Source organism: Pinus tabuliformis, chromosome 3_1 (assembly GCF_031772625.1).
Source record: "Pinus tabuliformis cultivar Carrire ecotype Pingquan chromosome 3_1, CPIR1, whole genome shotgun sequence".
In the NCBI taxonomy this organism is placed as follows: domain Eukaryota; kingdom Viridiplantae; phylum Streptophyta; class Pinopsida; order Pinales; family Pinaceae; genus Pinus; species Pinus tabuliformis.
The window spans coordinates 121,915,297-121,938,329 of NC_142301.1; the positions used below are offsets into that span (position 1 = coordinate 121,915,297).

General features: G+C 39.4%; 1 protein-coding gene across 1 annotated transcript in view; it reads right to left on the reverse strand.

Annotated features, from left to right (window-relative positions):
• LOC149186063 (uncharacterized) overlaps positions 1-23,033 on the reverse strand; it is a 365,529-nt gene that overhangs the window by 182,093 nt on the left and 160,403 nt on the right. Inside the window, exon 4 of the mRNA XM_089410881.1 lies at positions 99-151. Within this exon, the coding sequence (XP_089267007.1) occupies positions 99-151 (53 nt within the window). The remainder of the gene's footprint in view (positions 1-98; positions 152-23,033) is intronic.

The window sequence follows — 23,033 nt, forward strand, 5'->3', positions numbered from 1 at the left end:
ACATAACTGGCATGTGCTAGTTCAAAATAGAATGTCTTTTCCCTTTTAAGATATTAGCTAACATATAAAACTGCCACTAAACATGTTTAGATTTTAACCTTTCTTCTTCTGACAAAAAGTCATCCTTGAGTAGTTCTTTAAGTAATGTATCCTGCAAAACACAATGTAAAATCGGTAGTTACTAATTCATAAGTAACAATGAATAATGATCAAAATCCACAAATTATGTTAGAGCTAAAATTAGTAGAAAACCCGTTAATCCTTCACATTAGTGACCTGAAAACTCAAATCACAGATTGTTTCAAAAAATTATTGTCATTTTCTAGCATGAAAGCACATCATAACAAAATTATCAGAAAGAGAAAAGTTGAAACAAATGCATCAAATGGCGCACATCAAATGCATAAAACATTAAAACTGTTATTGCAATAAAAGGGGAAATCATATATTTATGTGTTTCAAACCTTAATGTAAAGCTATCAAGTAGTGTCTTTATATATTGTGCAACTAAATGTTGGCAAGGAGTTGTGTAGGCAGTTGCAACTGCCCACTTTCCACTTATCAGTTGCATAGCATATAAACATGTGGTAGATTCAAAGAGCTGGTTGTCCTCAATGACTCTTACCATTGGTACACAATCCCCTATTGAGTTCCCAGGATATGATCCTCTATAGTCTATACATGCTATAATTAAAGGGCATACTTAATTTTTAATGCTACTGTATATGATTGTATCTATATGTGTGCGCATAGTTAGATTGTGCATGCATCTCTGCTTCCTTTTTCTGTTCATTTAATGGCATTCTGAATCTCATGACTATGGAGAATATTGAAGATATTTGTGAGAGCCTCTGCATTTTTTAGTCACATGCAACACCCAACTCATTACTTGTAGCTTATCATGAACAAACCATAGCAAGTCCTACTCCATAAGGCACTCAGTAATATACACTTGTCACTTATGATGTGTACAAAATGTTTGATGTCCAAAGTTAAATACAGTGGAAATAAAGTGCAATACATATTACATAGGATTGAATAAAGTGGGTTGGGAGTAGACCCCACCTCACTCCCATGATCTACGCATATCCAAGAATGAAGGAATTGTGCACATGTCATAAAAATTTGCTCCACGTAACCAGCTGAAAGTTCAACACAGCAACAAAAGGATACTGAATTATGCACTCAGCAAGTAAAAGGAAATTCTAAAAACGGTTCATGGATTTGCTAGTTAAAGGGGACAAGACTGCCACATGGGACATACCTTGTCTCCCACTAAGCTCCACTTAGCCTTAAGATAATACGCAACTCATTTTGGGCAATATTTTTGAGACATCAGATTTAGTGGGAACAACTCTAACATGTGGGGCAGAGTTTGTCCCCCACTCACTGGAACAAACTACAAATTAACAGCCAATCAAAAGCTAATACACAGATTTGTTTGGAGCTGCTGTCAGTAGTTAATACGCAGATATGGGAGGACAGTTAACACACAGTCAACGCTGATAGTTTAACTAGCACGCAGACCCAAGGAGATATGCATCAATTTGGTGAGTATTATGACTAATGTTGGCTGCCAGATTTTGTTTAAGTGTGTTTCTTCCCTCTCCACTCCACTCAAACTACACATGGCAGGCAACTCTCTCACCAGATGGTCCATCTATGAGGTTGCCCTATTTTTGTATTTCTTCTTTACTTCATTTATCCTAGATTTAGCTTTGGCATTTTCTACAAGTTACGTTTGCACTCCCACATTGTACTCGTACCAGATCTATCCGTCAATCCCATTGACCTACTTTTGTGGTCATTCGTTGGAAATAAATAATATTATCTTATCTTATTGCAAACAGATATGGATGTTGGAGGATTTTGAGCAGATTTTACGCCCTCATTTCCTTGAGATGGAATGGAGAAAAATATTGTTTCCTTCCTTGTAGGAAAACAACTGACTATCCACATTATTGATAGGGACCACAAAAGGGAGCGGAACACTATAAAGAAGGGTCAAAAATTTTAATTTCCTAATCAGCCAGAAGATGAACATGAAAGGACCATGAGCCTTCACAGCAAGTCAGGTCCAATGTGCATTCAAAATATGAGGGTTTTCTCAAGTCTATCCCTGCTAACAACTTTCTTTCATAACTTAACAAAATAGATAGCACCATTAAGGATATCGAGAACATGGAATTCATGATGTTATGTAACTCTGATAATGTTTAGCTCGAGCAAGGGTGGCAGGAGTGGGGGGGCTAATATTTTGCCATGAGAATCAAAATAACATAGGTATGCTTGGGGTTTAGGTCACACTTCCAACAACGTTGTTGAAGCCTATTCCTTATATCAGGGTTTGAGGCAAATTGTGAATCTGGGAATTCATGAGGTGATTTTTTTGGTGCTTCCTTGAATATAATCCACCATTTATATTCAGAACCCCTCCCCTCAAATACAAAGTTAAGTCAGATTTTTTAGCATAATTATTAGTTGTATCAGTCTATCCCCAAGAGGAAATGTCTCTGTGTTCTCAGATCAAACAACTCCAAGGCTAATCACATCGCTAATTTGGGGTCAATGATAAATCAAGGTGAACTTTGGTGGCAGGGGCAAAAAGGGGTATGTCCCCCTTCCTTGACAGTTAATTAGGAGACTCAGAAATCAAAGCAGAGGAATAATTCCTCATGGTCTAATGTAAGATTTTGATGTATTGTAAATTTTGGTTTTTGTTAGGTTAGTATTAGTGAATGGACAAGTGGAATACAATAGATATTCTAGCATTTTATTCAAAAGCTTCAAGGTCAGAATTTGGAGATGACCGTTGATACATACTCCATTCCGACCATGTTGTAATAGACTAAAGCAATTTTCATGTTAGGGTTTCGTAGGGTTTCAATAAAATTATTTTGTTAATTCAATAACAGTAATATCTTCTTCAATAAATAGTACCAATTGTAATAAACTGAACGGAGCAATAATTTTTTAATCCTTCAATCAACACAGCCATTAGCCTCACAATGCAATGTATTGTTCATAGGTCCATACAGAAGATGATCCACATTCGACAACCTGATACAATTTTACTAAACCTTAACCAAAAAATTGATCCAACTACTAAATGAAACCTGAACTGAAACATCTGAGTCTATCTCATGTCTGAATTAACCCTCTACCTCAGTCCTTAATGATTCTTCGTTACGCTGCTACAGGATATTCGCAGCTACTTCAGGGGATCAAACCTTGGCTATTTCAAAGCCACGAACTGGGCCCTTCAGATGCCGCCTATGCTGCTATAGGATCATCTCGTCCAGTCTTTAATGTTGGTCGTAGAGAAACCCTACTCTAGAAACCGCAAAAATAATCTATAATTTCCACTACAGTGTTATCCCACAAAACTCCACGAATGACTACAGAGGGGCTCTCTTTAATCATAGGGAGTCAAGGCTTCATCTCAGAAAGCTTGGATGACTACGTGGCCACTACAGGAGCTTGTCACAATTTCCAGTCTCCCACAAAATCCTTGAATTCTTCCTCACTCAATCCTTAATAGCTCGATCTGCTCAGAATGATTATGTGTGATTCAACAGTGAAATATCCAGAGTTAGAAATGTACCCAATATGTCCCTTACTCGAGTTCCCTCTATTTCAGGAATTACATATAAAGCAATGCAATTGCCTTAATGTTGTTTGTCCAGAACTCTAGATCAACTCACATGGCCCCACTAATGAAAGAGTGAAACAGCCTGTCTTTGATGAACTTCCTTAGACCAAAAATTTCCCTTAGCAACCTTGTGCCAAAACAAATAGAAAAAAGGAAGAATAAAAAATTGAGATTATCAACTAGGGTGGAATCTTTCACCACCGAAATTGATAGGAGAGAAGGGGTGTTAAAACCCTCAGAGCTAAGCTCAAGAAAACAAATGAAATGGTCCACACGTGACGATTCAATTGATCTCAACCCTCTCCTATTTATAGATTTTCCGTGGGCTCCAACAAAGTGAGGAGTTGTGTGTGCAACCCCTAATTTAGCCCCAGTTGACCCAATTTTTACCCAATATTGCCCCAACATAGGAAAATTTGGGTTTTTACCCTTTTAACAAGACTATAGCCTATGAGTTCAAATAGGCTATTATGTCCTCCATAAGCCATCAATTTGGAGAAGACATTACACATGTCCATTGGTTTCAACTTGCTTATGTAAATCATGTTTCTAAACTAAGCTTTAGCTCATTGTCTTTTAATATAATAGCTATTCTAGGTTCTTGTTAAAAAAAAAGATAATGCTTAGCTTGGGCTAGAAAATGACTGAGTCGTCAGATCAAGAACTCAAATCGAAGATCAGGTTGACTGTTTTTCAATACATAGATGTTTAGGTGTGGCAAACAAATGGAAGGGTATGGAATGTGAAAATCCCTTGCAGATTTCCCCCAATAATGATGGATTTGGAAATGCAATTGATAAACAAGTGACCAGATTCACTCCCAAGCAAGCACTAACAGAGGTCTCAACATACACGCATTTCCATTTCAATGCATCTCCATTTTCCATGATGACAAACACGGAGGGAAAGCCCATTATTCTTCTAAGATCATGAAGTCATTGCATTAGGCCATAGATTTTCCTTTAGCATGTTGAAGTATGAATATTTTGGAATTCTCAAGTGCCCCCAAAAATGACACTTGTTCCCAAGTTGGAGCCAGATGATACCTCTTGGTTTATACAGGGGTTCCTCATAAATTTATTTTTCACTTCATAAGTCATTCAAGGGAAGTCCCACTATCAGTCACTGTTTTGAAAACGGCCGGTTCGAAACCGACTCGACCTAGTTAGTCCGAATCATGCCCCCACCGGGTCGACTCAGCGTTTGAACCGGAACAGCCGGCCAGGTTATTACCAAGCCAGCTGAGTTGTCTAACGACTCGGCCGGCTCAATGACAGCGGCCCGAAAAAGCCAAAACAATGCAGTTTTTTTTTTGAATTGTTTTTTGGGGACCCCAAACCCATTTTTAATTTGCCTTTAGGTTCTTTGGGGTCCATTCCCCTCTCCTAAACCCTATAAAACCCACCCAACCCCTCTCATTTCCTCACAGCCATCTCATTGCATTTGAGTGAGAATTTGAGTGAGAGTTTGTGAGGAGTTGTGGAGTTTGTTTTTGGAGCAGTAGTGAGGAGTCTTGGGCAAGCATTGTAGCAGGAGTGAGGAGCTTCTTGGGCAGCCATTGGAGTAGCATTGAGGAGTTGGTTTGTTGGAACAACCTTGAGGAGATAGTTTGTGCCTAGAGGTATTTTTTTTCACTTGTAAAAATCTTTTTTTGCTCATTTATTTTTTTGTGCAAATCTGGAAATTGAAGAGTGTTTTTTGTGAAAGAAATGAACATTGAAGGAATGCTATTTTTTTTGTTTTCATTTTCAGATTTTTTTCTCTTTGATTTCCAAGTGAAAAAATGGCAACTAGAGTGAAAGATGTTGCTTGGGCATATGTTGAAATGGTTGATAGTCAAATGCATTGCAAATTTTGCCATAGAAAAATTAAGGAAGGTCATGGGGGCATTAAAAGGCTGAAACAACACTTGGCGGGGATTAGAGGTCAAATTACTCCATGTGAATCACCAAAAATTGGGGAGATTAGGAAGGATTTGTTAGCCAACTTTGAGAAGTTTAAAGAAGAAAAGGCTAGGCAAAAAGAGTTAGAGACTAAAATTGGGAGGAAGAGGAGTATACAAAAAATGTTGGCTACCAACCCCCATTTTGATTTTGAAGGTTCTTCCTCTATCCCTTGTACTGATGCATCCAACCCCTTCCGATATGTTCCTCCCTCTTTGGAGTCTATTCAAGAAAAGGGTAAGGGTAAAATGAAAAAGAAGGGTGATATAAATATCAAAAGTTATTTCACTGTCACACCCTCCTCTCCATCAGATGCACATGGTCCTCAAGCTAGTAGAACTTTGCAACCCACTTTAGATGACCATTGGAAGAAAGAATTGAGGGAGACTACTTGTGATTACATATGTAGATGGTGGTATGATGTTGATATCCCCTTCAATGCTTCCCGTTCACCATATTATGAGCCTATGTTTGATGCAATACATGTTGTTGGAAAAGGCTTCAAAGGCCCTACTATGCGTGAGATAAGGGGGTATCATTTGTAGAAAGAAATTGCCTCCATTAATGAGTATTTGAAAGATTTCAAGGACTCATGGGCAAGAACAGGATGTACCATCATGTCAGATGGATGGACTGATCAAAGGAACTGTACCATCATAAACTTTCTTATCTTCTGCCCACAGGGAACCATGTTTCTAAAGTCAACGGATGCATCTAATAAGGTAAAAGATGGGAAATTGTTGTTTCAGCTATTGGATTAGGTTGTTGAGGAGGTGGGGTGGCTAATGTTGTTCAAGTCATCACAGATAATGCCTCTAACTATGTTCTTGCTGGTAAATTGTTAGAGGAAAAACATAGAACCATATTTTGGACCCCATGTGCTGCACATTGCATAGACCTCATGCTTGAGGATATTGGAAAATTAGATTGGGTCAAAAACACTGTAGATCATGCCAAAAGCATAACAAAATTTATCTATAATCATTCATGAATTTTGAGCCTTATGAGGAGACACATAGAGGGCAGGGATATTATTAGGCCTACCATCACTAGATTTGCTACTCATTTTTTGACATTGCAATCTATGCTTTCACAACATAGAAACTTGCAAAAGATCTTTTCTAGTGATGAATGGAATCAAAGCCAGTGGTCTCACAAACAGGAAGGCAAAGAATTGAAAAAGAAAGTTAATGGAGAAATATTTTGGAGAAAGGCAGCAGAGATTGTGAAGCTTTCTGAGCCACAGGTTAAGGTGTTGTGGTTGGTGGATGGGGAAAGATTGGCTATGGGCTTCATTTATGAGGCTATGGATCAAGCAAAGGAGCAAATAAAGAGGGCATACAAGGATAAAGTGGCTAAGTATGGGCCCATTTGGGCAATCATTGATGAAAGATGGAACAATCAACTCCATCGCCCTATACATGCAGTTGGGTATTTTTTGAACCCATGGTATCATTATGAAGCTAAGGCGACAGGATCTTTGAAGGGGGAGGTTAGAGATGGATTGATTGACTGCATTGATCACATGATCCCATTGGAGTGTGATCAGCTGGAGATACGCCAACAAGTCACAACCTTCAGCAAAGCCACAGGTACCTTTGGAAAGAACCTAGCAAAGATTGCAAGGGAAGCAGATGAGCCAGGTAAACAAAAATTTCAATTTTCAAATTCTTAATACTTATTTTGTTAAATCATTTATAATTTGAAAGTCGGACATAATTTGTAATTTTGTTGAGCTAACTCATTACACTCCTATTTTTTTTGCAACACAATGGTGGGAGACTTTGGGTAGCCATTGTCCTGAATTGGAGAAGTTTGCAATTCGTATTTTGGGTCAAACTTGCAGTGCTACTGGGTGTGAGCGCAATTGGTCTATTTTTGAGAGGATTCACACGAAGAAGAGAAACCATTTAGATCAAAAATGGTTAAATGATCTAGGCTATGTCCAATACAACCTTTGGCTCAGACGCAACCAATTGTTGAACAAAAGACCTGATTCAGATCCCATTGTGTTGGAAGACATTGATCCAACATCAGATTGGGTAGTGGAGAGTCATCCAGCAGAGTTGGATTCTGATGAGGATATTGATTATGATTTACAGACGGTGGCATCACTCAAACATAATGTTCAATTGAAGGCAGGTCCTGATCCACTTGTACCAACCTCAGGGCCAGCAAGTCCTCCAGTTGCAGGCCCTTCCTCTGCTCAGCCACGACAGAAGCACATATCTCGTCTATCTCAACTTGCAGTTGCTGCACAGCTTGCTAGTGCTACCACTTCAACAGTTGCAGTTGGAGATGATGATGAGGAGGAGCCATGGGCTGGCCTGCCTTACTCTGATCCAGAGATTGAGCCAGATGATCTTGGCTCCTCTAACAGTAGCCAGTAGTACTAGTCACAGTTTACTTTTCTTGTAGAGGCCAATTCTAGGCTCCTTGGTTATGTGTTTTTGTTTTGACCTCTATATCATCATCATGTATGTATTCGATAGTGCACTGGGTGCCATTTTGATATAATGGATATATTCATGAGCCCACTTTGATCATATGTTGTCTTCTATCTATATTCTAATGTTGTGTGTTTGGAAACATGAATGAAAATCTTTAAAATTATGTTTTTTTATTAAAAAAAAAATATTTAATGTATTTTTTACAACGACCAAGTCATTGAAATCGAGCCGGCCGAGTCGATATCGAGTCGAAGTCAAAGTCAGAGTCGACCCTCAGCCGAGTCGGAGTCGGAGTCGGACTTTTAAAACATTGCTATCAGTCTACCCTTAAATGAACTTCATGTCATTACAATTGTGTTGAGCATGTACAACAGATGATTGGTATAACAATTTGGCTTGGTGGGGGAACATTTTGAGGACTTAATTAGTAAACTTGAGGCATATAAAATAGCCCAGAGCTGCCCAGATAGCACCCTATAGTAGTGGTTTGACAAACGTCTAAAATGTTGGAAGAATATTGAGGATCAAAGAGTATGAGCAGTTGTAGACCACTCATGGTGCAGAGCATGCAGGATTGGATACCTTGATTGTGGATCTTTATCATCCTTACATGGTGTTGATGATGCATTTGTAAAATGTTTCTCGGGTTAATTGTTCTGAGCATTGTGAGCCACTAGCATTTCTCTCACCTAACCAAGAGGAGCAAGCTTTTGTAGGAAGGACACATCTCCTCTTGAGATCTGAGATTAGCCTCAAATCAAACCCTAGCATTCAAGGAAAGATAATGAAGATGGCAACACGTGACCACGAGTTGGCAGCAGTCCTGTTTAAAATTGTAATGCTACAAACAGAGATCATCTTCCTATCTAGTGTGCACTTGAAATAGGGTAGTGCTAGAGGGGCACCGCACTGGAGATACTTAGGGTCTTTGTTTCAGACTCAAGAGCTCTTCCACCCTCCCCCTCCCCCACGTAGCAGAATAGGGCAGCAGAATTTCGTTGTAATAAATGGAGTGTCTAGTGCACAAGTGAGGGGAGGTATGCAAAAATGGCAAGCCTAAAATTGCTGCAATGAATTCGGCCTGTAATAAATAGACTGCTCAGTTCCCAAGTGAGGGAAGGTATGAAAAAAGGGAAAGCCTGAAATTTCTACGATGAATTCAGCAATGTTCGATGGGGACGCATCCCACAGGGTGGGGAGCCCGCCCCCTCGCTCCTAGGACAGGGAAACTCCTGGGGAAACATTTCCCAACGTCCCCCTTTTGGGGAAACCAGAGGAAACGTTGGGAAATGTATATTGCTTCCAAGGACACTTAGAACGCAAATTTTTTCAAAAAGGCAATGATTTATGACAGGGGAAGCCTAGTATTTGACTATATTTCCCTACTAATGCTATGCAATTCATGGTTTTGTTAAATTCTTAAATCTCCTTTACCTTTCATTTTCATCCTTTACTTGAATTTTTAACATTACCATGAAATGACTCAAGATGTTTGAGACTGGTTTTGACCTCATTGGATTTCATATGGAGAAAGTAGAATTTTAGATCTCACTCATAATCCAACAAACTTAACAGTTTTCCAGGATTTCAGGATTAGGGGATTGCAATGCTCCATTGGATTTTGTCATGTACAAGGGCATGGAACTAGTATTTAATCAAGAGCACCAAGACCTCTATGTACCTTGATGTTAGTGGCATTGGTTGTCGAACTCCTCTATCATAAGCCAACTAAAAAAAGTGCTCATCACTCAAACAAAATCTTGACATGCTATGCTTCTTCTATCTCATTTTAATGCTTAGAGGGTGATATTGAGGACGAAGATCCCAATATAGGCAATGACTTTGACGATATGAAGGTATTTGTTGTAGCATGATTTTTTTTGGATGCTAGAGGTCGTAGTGAGCTTACTTGTTGATGTATTTTCGGTTTAGAGATGGATTGCACTCAATGCTATTTTGGTTATGTGCACCCTTACATGTTATATAAATGAGAACTTTTTCTTATTTGTGTATAAATGGTTTGGATTAACATGGATGCACATGAATATATATGTTTTCCTTTAAAATTTGAATAGTTGGTGTTTTAGGTTGATTGGTTTTTTGGTCTGGTTTTTTTACTGGTTCCATCTTGGTTCTGACCAGTTCCCAGTCTGAGGGGTCCACAGGTTCGATGACCGATCTAGTTCTGGTAACATTGTTTTAAACTTCATCATAATGTCATTGTCATATGATGAATTTACTTTTAGATGTGCACTGCATAATTTCAATTGTCAAATGATGAATTTAATTCAGATGTACCTTGCATAATGCCAAATGATGAATTTAGATGGAACGCTACATAATGTCAAATGATGGATTCAATTTACTTCTAGATGTACATGGAAAATATGATACATAATAGTCTAATACGAAATGATGAGTTTCAATTTAGATGTACATTTCATAATTACTAAGATTTACTATCTAGTTTTGACATGTTGTTGGGATTTTATATTTTATTTTTATATATTAAATTTTTATAATTTTTATGACTCCAATGCCCCCCTGTTTCCCCAAAATTTCCCTAAATTTTGGGGTTGGTTATATACATCCCCCTTGTGCGTATCCCCGCTCCTATGCTTCCTCATCCTGGAAACTTGATGGAACATTAGAATTCAACCTATAATAAATAGAGTGCCCAGTGCATAAGTGAGGGTAGGTATGCAAAAAGGGCAAGCCTAAAATTTATGCAATATTTCTATCTTATAATTTGGCTATGGAAGGATGAGTTGAGCGATTTTCTTGGGCATTTTGTTGATGAAGATTTTGATCTCTTTTCACGGTGAAGGTTGGATGAATGAACGACAAATGAAGTAGGTTTACCTATTTTATCTTGGTTTTGTGCTTTATTGGATGGATTAATCATGTATTAAACAGGTTTGCATGATATTTGCTTCATGATCCTTGTTAAACCAACCCTCTCCGAGTCATTGAGAAAGTAGCGTGTTAGCTCCTTCCCTTTCATTTTTGTGAAAATTAAGAACCTTCATTCTAAACCCTATGGTAAGTAGGTTTACTTTCCCTGGTTGTTATTGAGTCTTGTATCTACTCCAAATTATATGTTCTTTGACCAAATATACCCCAAAAATATATTAGTAAGCTAAAGCAAGGATCTTCTATCCTCCATTGCCCATTTTTCCTTTTGAGCTATTTTAAATTATTTTGCTAGAATTTCCCATCCAAGATCACCTTGTAATCCATTGTTTAGTGTGTTTGAGAAACCTATTTGACCCTCTATTAGTCAACCTAAGTCTCTAGATTGAGCAATGGGAATCTTTGAAATCAGCTTTTAAAAATATCAACCCCAGCAATCCTACCTGAGGGAGAACCGCCCCGCCCCTTTGAGCCAAAGGAGAGCTGGGCAAAAGCAAGAAGAGGGTTGGTGAGGTGATAATGGCCCCCTCTGAGGTGCAATGGCTTCTACACTAAATATTTTGGACTTTATCTTGAGGAGTGAAAACTGTAAGAAGTAACAACTATACATAGAGACAAGATAACGAAATGGCTAACTAGATTAATTCGAAGTTTTGAAATTTAACCATTATGTTCATTTTAATCAACTTCATAGATATTTAGTGAAAACAAGGTATTGTTAGTATTTTGGTAGCATCGGATATGCTCTAGCCATGAAAATTGGTGGAGAGGCTAAGGGACATGAGTTCTAAAGAACCCAAAAACCGTTTGGTGAAATTCCACCCAGATTGTATTTTATTAAAATAATTAATATTTTTAATGGGGTTCCTAAGTCTAAACTTAGGAAAATTAAAATATTAATGGGTATTAATCAAAAATATGGGTGAGAATGATCTAAAAGGCGGATCAACACAAGTTTTAATCTTAGTCGTTGATTAGAGACTTAATCTCGGTCATTGAAATCTCAACGAGAAAAGTATAAGGAGGCTTGGGGTTCATTTAAAAACACACACGGAGAGAACGAATTGATCTGAAGTTCAATTTTTTGGGCTACGAAGCTGAGAAATTCGAACTAGGTGACCATGCTGCAGCAGAGGGGCAGGGATAGTTCGGGAATACTGACAGAGAGGCAGAGAGAAGCTACTGGAGGCAGCGCAACAGCTAAGAGGATTTGACGTTGGGCCAATTTGGGCCCACGCAAGCCTAACGCAGAGCCAGAAGAGCTAGGGCAAAAGCAGAAGCTGCCCTCCACGCAGAAAGTCGGAACTATCGGGGAACTGCCGGAACAGCCAGGAAAGTTGACACAGTGGGCAGAGGTGATCCAAGTGGATATTGGTGGCCACCTGCCTATTCCACTTGGACCCCCAACACTGCCTCTTTCAGTTTTTCGATTTCCTTAATTGTAGCACAGTTTACTATCTTTGGCATATTTTCAGGTCCTGAACTTCTGGAGCCGTTTTGAGACCCTAAATGGTGTTTTTAGGGAAAACGGAGAGACCGAAAACGTCCCAAACTAGCTTGTCAGTTTGTTTTTGGCCTTCTCTTCGAGATCTTCGAAACGCGATATTATGATAGCCAAACGGAGATCGTATGCCAAAGTTACGACCCTGGGAATTTGATGTACTAATTTACCCAAACGGGGCCCACATTTTTGGTGCTTCATCTCCTAGGGTTAGGTTTTTGGATGTTTAGGGTTTTCCATTGTTTCTCAATAATAAATAGGCCTTTGAGCCTCATTGTAACATAGTTCTGATGCATGTAGCCGCCACATCTCTTCTCAGAGATAAGCTATCATTGCCCAAGCTAGTCTTATTTCCATTCTGTTTGTAAGCATATTTCAGTATTTGATATTAATGAAATGAAGTGTTATTTTTACTGCATCTTTGTATTTATGGTTATATCTATAATTTGTTGCGTTCCTGTTTAAATCTGGATTAGTGGTATCAGAGTGGTCTGCTCTTTCTCTGTTTTTCTTTGCATGTCCCCAACGAGGTCGGGATATAAGGAGTTAGGGATTGAACTGGTCGAACCTTTGCAAGACCAGCCTTCCAAAACCCGACGACCTCCAATGGCGAATGAAAAGAAACACGAGGGGCAGGAGATCCTATCAAAATCTAGTTCAAAAAAGCCCTCAATCGACAAAGGAACGCGATGATGGACAACTTTGTCCAGATCCTTCAGCAGCTACCCAAGGGTGACGCATCTACTTCCGGCAACTACTCTGGAAATGCCAAACCCTTTAAGGTACAAGTTAACTTTGACATTCCCATATTTGAGGGTCAGATAGATGTAGACGCTGTAGATAAATGGTTAAATCTGCTAGAAGGATATTTTTCGTTCATGATTTTTCCAGTCGGGAAAAGATCACTTTTTCACTTCTCAAAACATCCCCCCATGTCAAGGACTAGTGGGAAAACTACTGAAAGCAGAAGGATGAAAGTACAAACTCACTGTTTTCAGCCGCACCCACTTGGAACTCGTTCCGGGATGCCATCAAGGAGCAGTACTACCCTGTCGGGAGCTATGAGGATAAATACATAAAGTGGAAAACGTTGCGACAGGGAAGGGACCAAGATGTACCAGAGTTTACCAATGTTTTTCATACCCTTTGCATGAAGTTGGGTATCAAGGATTCTGAGAACCATTTGGTTCTCAAGTACCGCGGCTGCCTACACAGGTACATCCAGGACGAGATGGAGTTCCTGAACATCTCCTCGCTTGGCACAGCATACCGATATGCCGTCAAGATCGAGAAAAAGTTTAAACAGAAGAAGCGAGACTTTGGATCTGCGAATCTGAAGCAAGGGAAAGGTACCCCCAAACCGTAGAACAAAGGACAAAGCCAAGGCGGGGCGACCCAGGACAACCCGCCAAAGCCACAAGCAAAGAACAACACCGCAAAGCCGAAGAAGGACACGAGAAAGTGGTGTGAGTTCCATAAGAGCTCCACTCACAACACAACTGAGTGTCAGGCCAAGCAATGACTGGTGACTGAGCTAAAGGCTTCAGAATTAGATGCATGTTCCGACTCTAAGTCAGAACCCAACAAGGGCAATGACAATGGGACGCAGATTATCGATGCGGAGCCCAACGCCGTCGTTGCCACCACGAAGATCCAAAAGGAGGAACCCGAAGATCCATAGGAGGAGGAGCGCCTCTTCCACTCCCAAATGTGGGTAAAGGGTTCCCGCTACAGTTCATTGTCGACAGCGGGAGCCAAAAAAACCTCATTTCGGCAGAGGTCGTGAAGCGGCTAGGCTTACCGACCGCAACACATCCACAACCATACACCATCGGGTGGTTTCACCAAGGACGGGATCTTCGCGTGAGCCAGCAATGTCGCCTTCCATACAGCATCAAGCCCTTCACGGATGAGATATTATGTGATGTTGCTCCCCTTGATGTTTGTGATGTATTATTAGGCCTGTTGACCACTACGTGTCAACGACCCATAGCAGTACACCCCCTTTTTATACAAAAGGGATTGCGTCTGATCAATGTGTCCCAGCCATCTAGCTTTCGTCATCAACCTGATTGTCATGTTATAATGTAAACCCATTCTGCATGCATATGATGTAAATAATCTCAGCAAATCTGTGTCATATATGTAATTGCCTAGGTAAACCTATTTTTCTGGTGACGATCTACATTCCGGGAGATTTTTTGTCTCACCGATCCATTCTCGGATGATCGGCATAGTTTTCCTTCCAACCTTACCCCAAAGGTGCAATGAATTTTGTCACTAAGATCTTAGGTGAGTCCTAGTGTTATAGATCGAGTCTATGTAAAAGTGAATTGGGAATAATCCTAACTATTTGGTTAGGTTATTTTATTACAAATTACTTAGTCTGCTGGACTATATTTGTGTCGCAGAAATGGGTAGTCTGTGAGGGTTTGTTTCAGATGGGGTTTCCCCCTTATGTGTAAAAGATATGAAAATGATGATGTAAAGTGTCTTGAGGGTTGGAAAAACAATTTATCTGCTCATAGGTTAATTAATTAAATTTTGTGGCCAAAAATTAATTAAAATCTTAAGCCAAAAATTTAATTAATTATAGGTCCTAGGTAAATTTAAGTCTTCCAAAGGCAAAATTCGTGGGTCTTTAAAATTCAAATTTTACAAAGTCCCGGGACTAAGGTAAACTAATTATTTTGCTAAATTTTAAGCCTTTGGTCCCTGGGGTTTAAGTCAAAGTCAAATTTTTAAGGAAATTAACTCAAAATTTTTATTTTTGAGTTAATTAAAATGCATTTAATTGAAAAATTTGAATTTGCTCAAGAATTTAATATTCCGACAGATGAGATTCAAAGGAATTTTAATTCTCATTTACGGTCGAGATTGCTTTGACAAGGATCACTCGAACTAGTCGTTGGAAGATTTATCTTTAAATCGGAGGTCATTTGTCAGTTGATGCATCCAATCTTTGAGTCATGTGCTAAGTGAAAAGCTCTCTTGTAATCTTTTTATGAGCAATAAAAAAAGACTTTCAAGCTAATTTCTACTAGTGTTACTCTTCGTGGAAATTCTGTAAGATGTGTAATTTTCATGCATAGATTTTTTTCAGCCATTGATAATAGCTTTCTGAAGAGTGATTTGAGTACAGGTATCTTACTCAGTCATTGGGGTTTGAATGATAATTTAAGTTTTGAATATAATAGCAGGTATCTCTATTTAATCTGAATTTTATTATCGTTTTCTCGCTCTATGTTGATGGTTGAATTGAGTTTTGCAAGAAAGCCTTGATTTTTTAGATCATCGGGCATTCGGGGAAGTTTTTAGTTGGACCAGCCAACTCCCGATTCATATTTTCTGAAGAGCCCAATTTGATTTGATCCCAGGCTTATCATAAGAAATTTTATTGGTGATGCATGAAGGGTTTTGGGCGAAGCACCTCCTTTTAAATTTAAAATTTCAAAATTTTTCTGTGCTAAATTGATAAATCTGGCTTTTAAGAGCCTTAGATTATCAGATCTGGGAGCGGAGTTGGACTCGCACTCGCCAGATCTGGTAGATCTGCTATTCCTGTGCATAGATCTGTAAATGTTTTGGTTCTTCTGACTTGGGTTTTCTGGGGTTTCATTCATTTTGTATATCCGAGTTTTGGGTGTTTGTGTTTTTAGGTACAGGTTGCAGATCTAAAAGTGAAGTTTGATTTTAAAGCCAGATCTAAGCCCTGGAGGGTAAGATCTAGCCTCAAAACCAGCTTTTGCAGGTGCATTATTTTTGCAATCCAAGGGTTTCTTAAAATTTTTAAATCTGGAGATAATTTTACAGGGGCTTCGATTATAAATCTGAATCAAAACATATCAATTTAATCTGGAAATTTCTGGGTTTTATTGGGCCACGATTTTCCATTTTCTCTGCTGCCTAGTTTCTTTTTTTTGTTTAGCAGTCTCGCTGAAATAATTTTGAATTCTTTTTAGGAGACGACCACAACTGCAGTTCTGAGTCTTTCCATTACTGCTCTTTCCTAAATCTGCGGCTCTCATTGTTTTCTCCTGTCTCGATTCTGCTTCACGCTTCCTTTTCAAAATCGTATCCTTCAAAACCCTCACGCGTCCATTCCTTCCCCTGCAAAAAACGCATCAAACTGTCATAGCTCCCTCCTCCCTATCTCTACGATTTTCGTTGCCATTTCCCTGCTTCTCTTCTGCCTTACCTTCCTTCACTTTTCACCCTCACACGCAGCTCCTTCCTCAAGCTTCACTTCATCCGCAGCTCCCTACTTTCTCTTCATCCCCTCGCAGCCTCTCAAACTGCATCTATCCCGCTGTCGGCTTGCAGCTCTCCGCGTGATCTCCTTAGCGTGGTCAACCTGCTCCTTACACCCATCAACCCGCAGCACATAACCCTCCTCCCTGTCCTGATACGCACGTCCTTCTTGCTGTCGTCTGACCTGCACAGCCATCAACAAAAACACTTTGACCTTTTTTCATTTTAGCTTGTATGCGTATGATGTTGGTTTAGGTTTAGTTCCTTTCTTTCATTTAGTTTAGGTTTCTTTAGATTTTCGATTTTGTTTTTATGAGCTTTCATTTTTATTTTTTTATTTGTTTTGATTTTCTTTATTTGAAAGAAATCTGAAAAGAAGAAAAAGATTTTAATTTTTTTTTTAACATTTCTTTTTATGATTTTTTTAAATTAAAAATTTAAATAAATCCAAAACCCTAAAAAATATAAAAAATAAAAAATTCTAAAACTAAAAAATCATAACAATCCTAAAAATAAAAAAAGGCTCCATTTTTTTTTATATGACTTCGAGATATCCTAAAAAATTTAAATCAAAAGCCATTTTTCGTATTTAAAGATTTTAAATTTTTTATGTGGCCTCTAGCCCATAAAAAATTTAAAAAATTAGTAGATCATTTTGATTTGTTTTACTTTGGTCACATTAAAAGAACATTTTATTAATCATTTACCACATTAAGTCTTGCTTAGCATATAAAATAAAAAAATCTTCCTAAGGACTAATTAAATTGTCAAATTTAAAATTCCTTTTGGTGTCTTTTTGTACTGAGGATAAGATCTAAAAGAAAAACTTGTGTGGTATCAACATTTTTTATTTTCCTTAGTTAAACGCGCTTAAATTTTTTGCATCTAAAAATTAACTATAGGAAAGTGGTAAATTTCCTAGATTTGGGTCACTAAGCATAAATCATTTCAATTCTAGGATCGAAATTGGTTAGCATTTAAATTTCTTGGTTGTTTAAAGTATTTGGATCTCTTGAAATTTAATTGCTAGAACATTGTGCATCTGTTGAATATCTTGCATCATTACTTGCATTATTTGATGTGTGCTACATGTTATAGATATATTGTGAATATTTTCAAGTAATTGTTAAAGTGCTCTATCGTGGAATTATAATAGATTGCATATCTTTGTTTCCTAAGTTGAGTATTTTTGAGCATCTATTGACATTGATATTAAATTGCAAAGAAGTTTTTGTTCGCTTTGAGCTATAATTGCATCAAAAAGATTTGAAATAAGCGTGTGGTTTAATTGTAATATCTTCAGGAATTTATTTTTAAGTCTTCATCCATAAAAAGAACATTTCATTTGGGTAATTGAGAGCTTTTGCAACATAAGTGTTTTCCCATCCTCGAGGCTAACTTCATCTCATCTTCCGGTGCATTTGCATATAAGTTAGATTTGCATAGATAAAATTTACTTCCAAGCATAAGCTTGGTTGATAGAGAGATAGGTATCCATCAATCTTTGCTTGAGAAGCCTGTTTTAATAGTACTTAAAACGGTGACCTTGCAGTGGTCAGAGCCACAGTGTTCTGTAGCGCCAGAGGCACCGAGTATGTGAGAATTTCAAGAATGGTATCGTTAATCACACCTTAGTGTGTTTCTCCTTATCTTCTCTCTGCCAATTACTACGAAATCAGACTCAACACAGAAATGATTGAAGGACTCACATTTAAATAGGCATTTAACTAAAATTAACCAATATTCTTGCATCTCACATTAGTTTTAAGATCTGCATTTCATATAAGATAGTCATTCATCTAAGCAGCAATTGTTAATCGATTACTTGGTCTTCATTTCCCTCGCAAGATCGTTGACTCCATAAGGCACTAGTATTAATCGTTTAAAATCTAATCAAATCCTAAGTCCTGCTAAATCTTAATCAAGTACTTGATCGCTTCATTGTGTCTCCCGAACTGGTTGGTTCCCAACTAGTTCTTCTTTATTCCATTTTTCTATAAGGTCTACCCCCTTAGCCTGCTGTAGGGAGACAGCTTAAACGGAGAGATTGGATATCAGGGTGACAGCCCCCGATCTGAGCGTTGTCGTGGTGCCTACACATTCTGTGCGACAACAAGGCCAACCATACTTATGGAAGCGACATGTTGTGTATGAGTCAAGGCCTTGTGTTGTTATTGTTACTTTGGAAAATAAGTTCTACAGGATACCGGAGGTAGCACCGCCTACCGCCATCTCTTTGGTTACTACAAAACAATGTAGTAAGCGCATTTCCAAAACCGGGAAATTTGTTTTCCTGATGATACGCCCTAGGGGAAAGAAGAAGACGATGGCCATGACCTCCAGACAGGGCCCCTCCGCACAACAACAACAGATGGCCAAGGTCGTGGAAGAATATGAGGACATCTTCACCTCCCCCACAGGGGTGCCTCTACACTGTCAGGTCAAGCACTCCATCGATCTGACCCCAGGTGCACCACTGCCCAATGGACCAATCTATCGGCGCTCCATTCTGGAGAACGACGAAATCAAGAGGCAGATTTAGGAGCTGCTACAGAAAGGTCACATCCGGCCAAGTTCATCGCCCTGTGGGAGCCCGATCGTGTTGGTACAAAAGAAGGATGGGACTTGGAGACTCTGTATTGGCTATCGAGCGCTGACCAAGATCACTGTCTGGAATAGGTACGCGATCCCACGGATTGATGACCTTCTGGACCAACTGAAAAGGGAAAAATATTTTACAAGATCGACTTGAAGTCAGAATATCACCAAGTACCAATCGAACCCTCCGATGTGTGGAAAATTGCCTTCAAATCCAATAAGGGCCTTTTCGAATGGTTGGTTATGCCTTTTGGGTTGACGAATGCTCCTGCAACCTTCATGAGGTTGATGGATGACATCTTGCGGCCATTCACCAACTCATTTGTAGTGGTATACTTGGATGACATCCTGATCTTCAGCCAGAGTTGGGAAGAGCACCTCCACCACATCCGACAGGTTCTTCAAACACTGTGGCAACACGAGCTATGTGCCAATTTGGAGAAATCCACTTTTGGCATGACCCAGGTTTAGTATCTGGGATACATTATTGATGAATGGGGGTGCATGTGGATCCACCCAAGATCCAAGTCATCCGGGATTGGCCAGCTCCAACCACTTTGACAGAGCTCCGCAGCTTTATGGGTCTTGCAAATTTCTACCGCAGGTTCATGTTGGGATTCTCTCATGTCATGTGGCCTTTGAATCAAGTCACCAAGGGAGGAGCGAAAGCAAAATTCTTTTGGTCTGAATCTCAGCAGAAGGCATTCACAAAGTTGAAACATCGCCTCTGCTTTGCACCAGTGCTCACAATACCAAACTTGCAACAGCCATTTGAAATCGAGACAGATGCCTCTAACTATGCTATTGGGGCAGTCCTTACTCAACAAGGGCATCCAGTGGCATATCACAGTAAGACACTTTCAGACACAGTCCGGAAGTATCCCACTTATGACAAAGAGATGTATTCCATTGTGCAAGCCTACAGACAATGGAAGCATTACATTTTGGGGAAAGAAACGGTCATCCACCGACCACCGGCCCCTGCAGTTCCTACAGACACAAGGGAAGTTGTAGAATGATCGCCATCAGAAGTGGTCCACATACCTGCAACAATTCCATTTGAATATCAAGTATAAGAAGGAAAGCACCAATAATGTTGCAGATTGCCTCAACCGACCACCGATCATGGCGTTAACCACCGTGCTCAACTCTTGTGGCCACGAGACTTCTGATTAGCCACTTCTCTACAAAAGCGACCCAAAATTCGGCCACACATACCAAACACTCCTAGAGGGTCAGCAAGTTCCAAATTTTCACCTCCAGGATGCCCTATTATCTAAGTTACCAGGATTCGGATACAGATACGGATACGGATACGGATCCGGATCCGGATCCGCTAGTTTTTTGAAAATCTAAGATCCGGATACGGCAAGGATACGTCACGTACAATCAATATATATATATATATATATATATATATATATAGATATATATATTTAAACTTTTAAAAAACACCTTAAAGCTAAAAAATCAAATATTCCATGAAACCATCAAACATTTTTAGAACATTGAATGATAAATCATAAAATCATAAATATGAAGATTAAAAGTTAAAACATTGAAATGGTGCATCGTCCCTCATACAAAGTAACAAAAAGGTCCAAGGATCATGATTCATAATATCATGAATGATAATAGTAAATACATTTACATATCCTCAAATGGATCTATATCTTCTGCATATTGCAACTCTACATCATGAATAGATGATGCGGGTCCTGGAATGTAGGAAGTTGCATCAGTAGGCTGGACTGGTGGTGGAACAATATCCTCAAGTAGGTTGAGGTGAGTCATGGCATTCAGTGTCAGGTTCAAGTCAGAGATCTCAGGCTCCACATCCCACATCCTGCTCGGACCTTTTTTATACTCTGATTCAACATGTGATAGAAGACGGAGGTTGGAATGAACATAAACAAGGTCCTCAGCCTTTGCCGCTCCCAACCTGGTTCGCTTCACTGAATGGATGAAGCCATATGTACTCCAATTCCTCTCAGCTGATGAGGAACTAGCAACCTGTGATAACAACCTAGTGGCTAGAGTAGACAGATGAATGCTATCCCCACCATGGAAGCCCCACCAAGTAATAGGATCAAGATGTCCTCGATCATCCATAGCTACTGGATCTGAAAAGCTACCAGTAGACTGTACAAACCCTCCAAATTCTTGGCGGACTTCCATTGCAACTCCCATATCTCTATAAATTTTCTTCAAGGCTGTCTTGTATCCTTGTACCACTTCAGAATCTTTGTTTGGTGCTGCTCTACCAGGTAAAGACAAAGTTTTAGAATGATAGTATTTAGGGTGCAATGCATATGCCAGAAGGTGTAATGGCGTGGTCATTTTGTTCCACCTTTCTGTAACTATGTCCTTCACTAAATAATAGAATGTTTCATGAGGGTCATTTTCACTTGCCCTGATAATTTCCCTTATCCTCTCCAACATACTATCAATGTTTTCATAAACTTCCCCCAAGCAAGGTGTATCTGTATCAAATGCCCTGATCAAGGTCAAGATTGGTTCAGTGAACCGTAGAAGATATTGAACCTTGTCCCACCATGCATCATCAAGAATGATGGACTTGATTTTTTGCCCTCTATCAGAAGTGGAAGTCCTCCATGATTCCCAAAGAGGGTCAATGACCATTGCTTGTAGTGCTTGTCTCACCTCCACAAGTCTCTTTATGACAAGAGTGTGGGAGGCAAAACGAGTTTCAGCAACCTATAAGTTTCAAAAGGCCAAATCTCAAATGAGAAACCATATATAAATTTGTAATTAAAAATAAGAATTTCATTATTTCTAATACAAATAGTATTGATTAAAAAAATTACCTTCAGTAGCTCCAACTTTGCAAAACCCCGATAAATGGCTTGGGACATTGAATGATTTGTTATGAACATTTGGATTTCTTTTGATGCTACATATATTTCATTAATCCATTCAATCTCACCAATCTTGGCAAGCATCAGGTTCAATGAATGGACTGCACATGGAGTCCAAAAGATGTGGTCATATCGACCCTCCACAATCAAACCTGCAGCTTTACAAACCTGTGCGTTGTCCGTAATGACTTGGACAACATTATGTGGCCCCACACTTTCTATTGCTTCAATAAGAATTGTGGATATGAAAGATGCATCTTTCTCTATTCCACTGCAATCAACAACCTTCAAAAACATTGCCCCTTGGGGGCATACTGCAACAACATTAATTAATGGGCGGTTTCTTTGGTCTCTCCATCCACCGCGTGCAGTGGGGCCGGAGTCGGAACGAATCAACCAAAAATTCCTGTGCAGGAGGGGCCGGCGGTCGGAACGAAACAGTTTGTGCAGGAATGGCAGTCGAGTCGGACAAAAGAAGGGTTATAATAAACCTAAAAAACACCGCGTGCGGGACCACAAAACCTAAAAAACTATCCGCTTTTTAACTTTTCGGCCACCTATCACCGCTTCCGGCGGCCACCGGCGGGATCCGTATCCGGTAAAGTCGAGCCGTTTCAAAAAAGCCGCGTTTTTAAAAATACGTATTTTTCACCGTATTTTGGAGTATCCGGATCCGGATCCGGTTCAGATCCGTGGATCCGACGATTCTCCACCTGCCTGTGCCGGATCCGGTAACTTAGCCTATTATGCCACCTAGGACACCTTTGTGTTCCTTCAAGAGAGCGTGCCAAGATGATTTGGGAAGCACACTACAGTCGGGCCGTTGGGCATTTCGGGGTCGAGAAA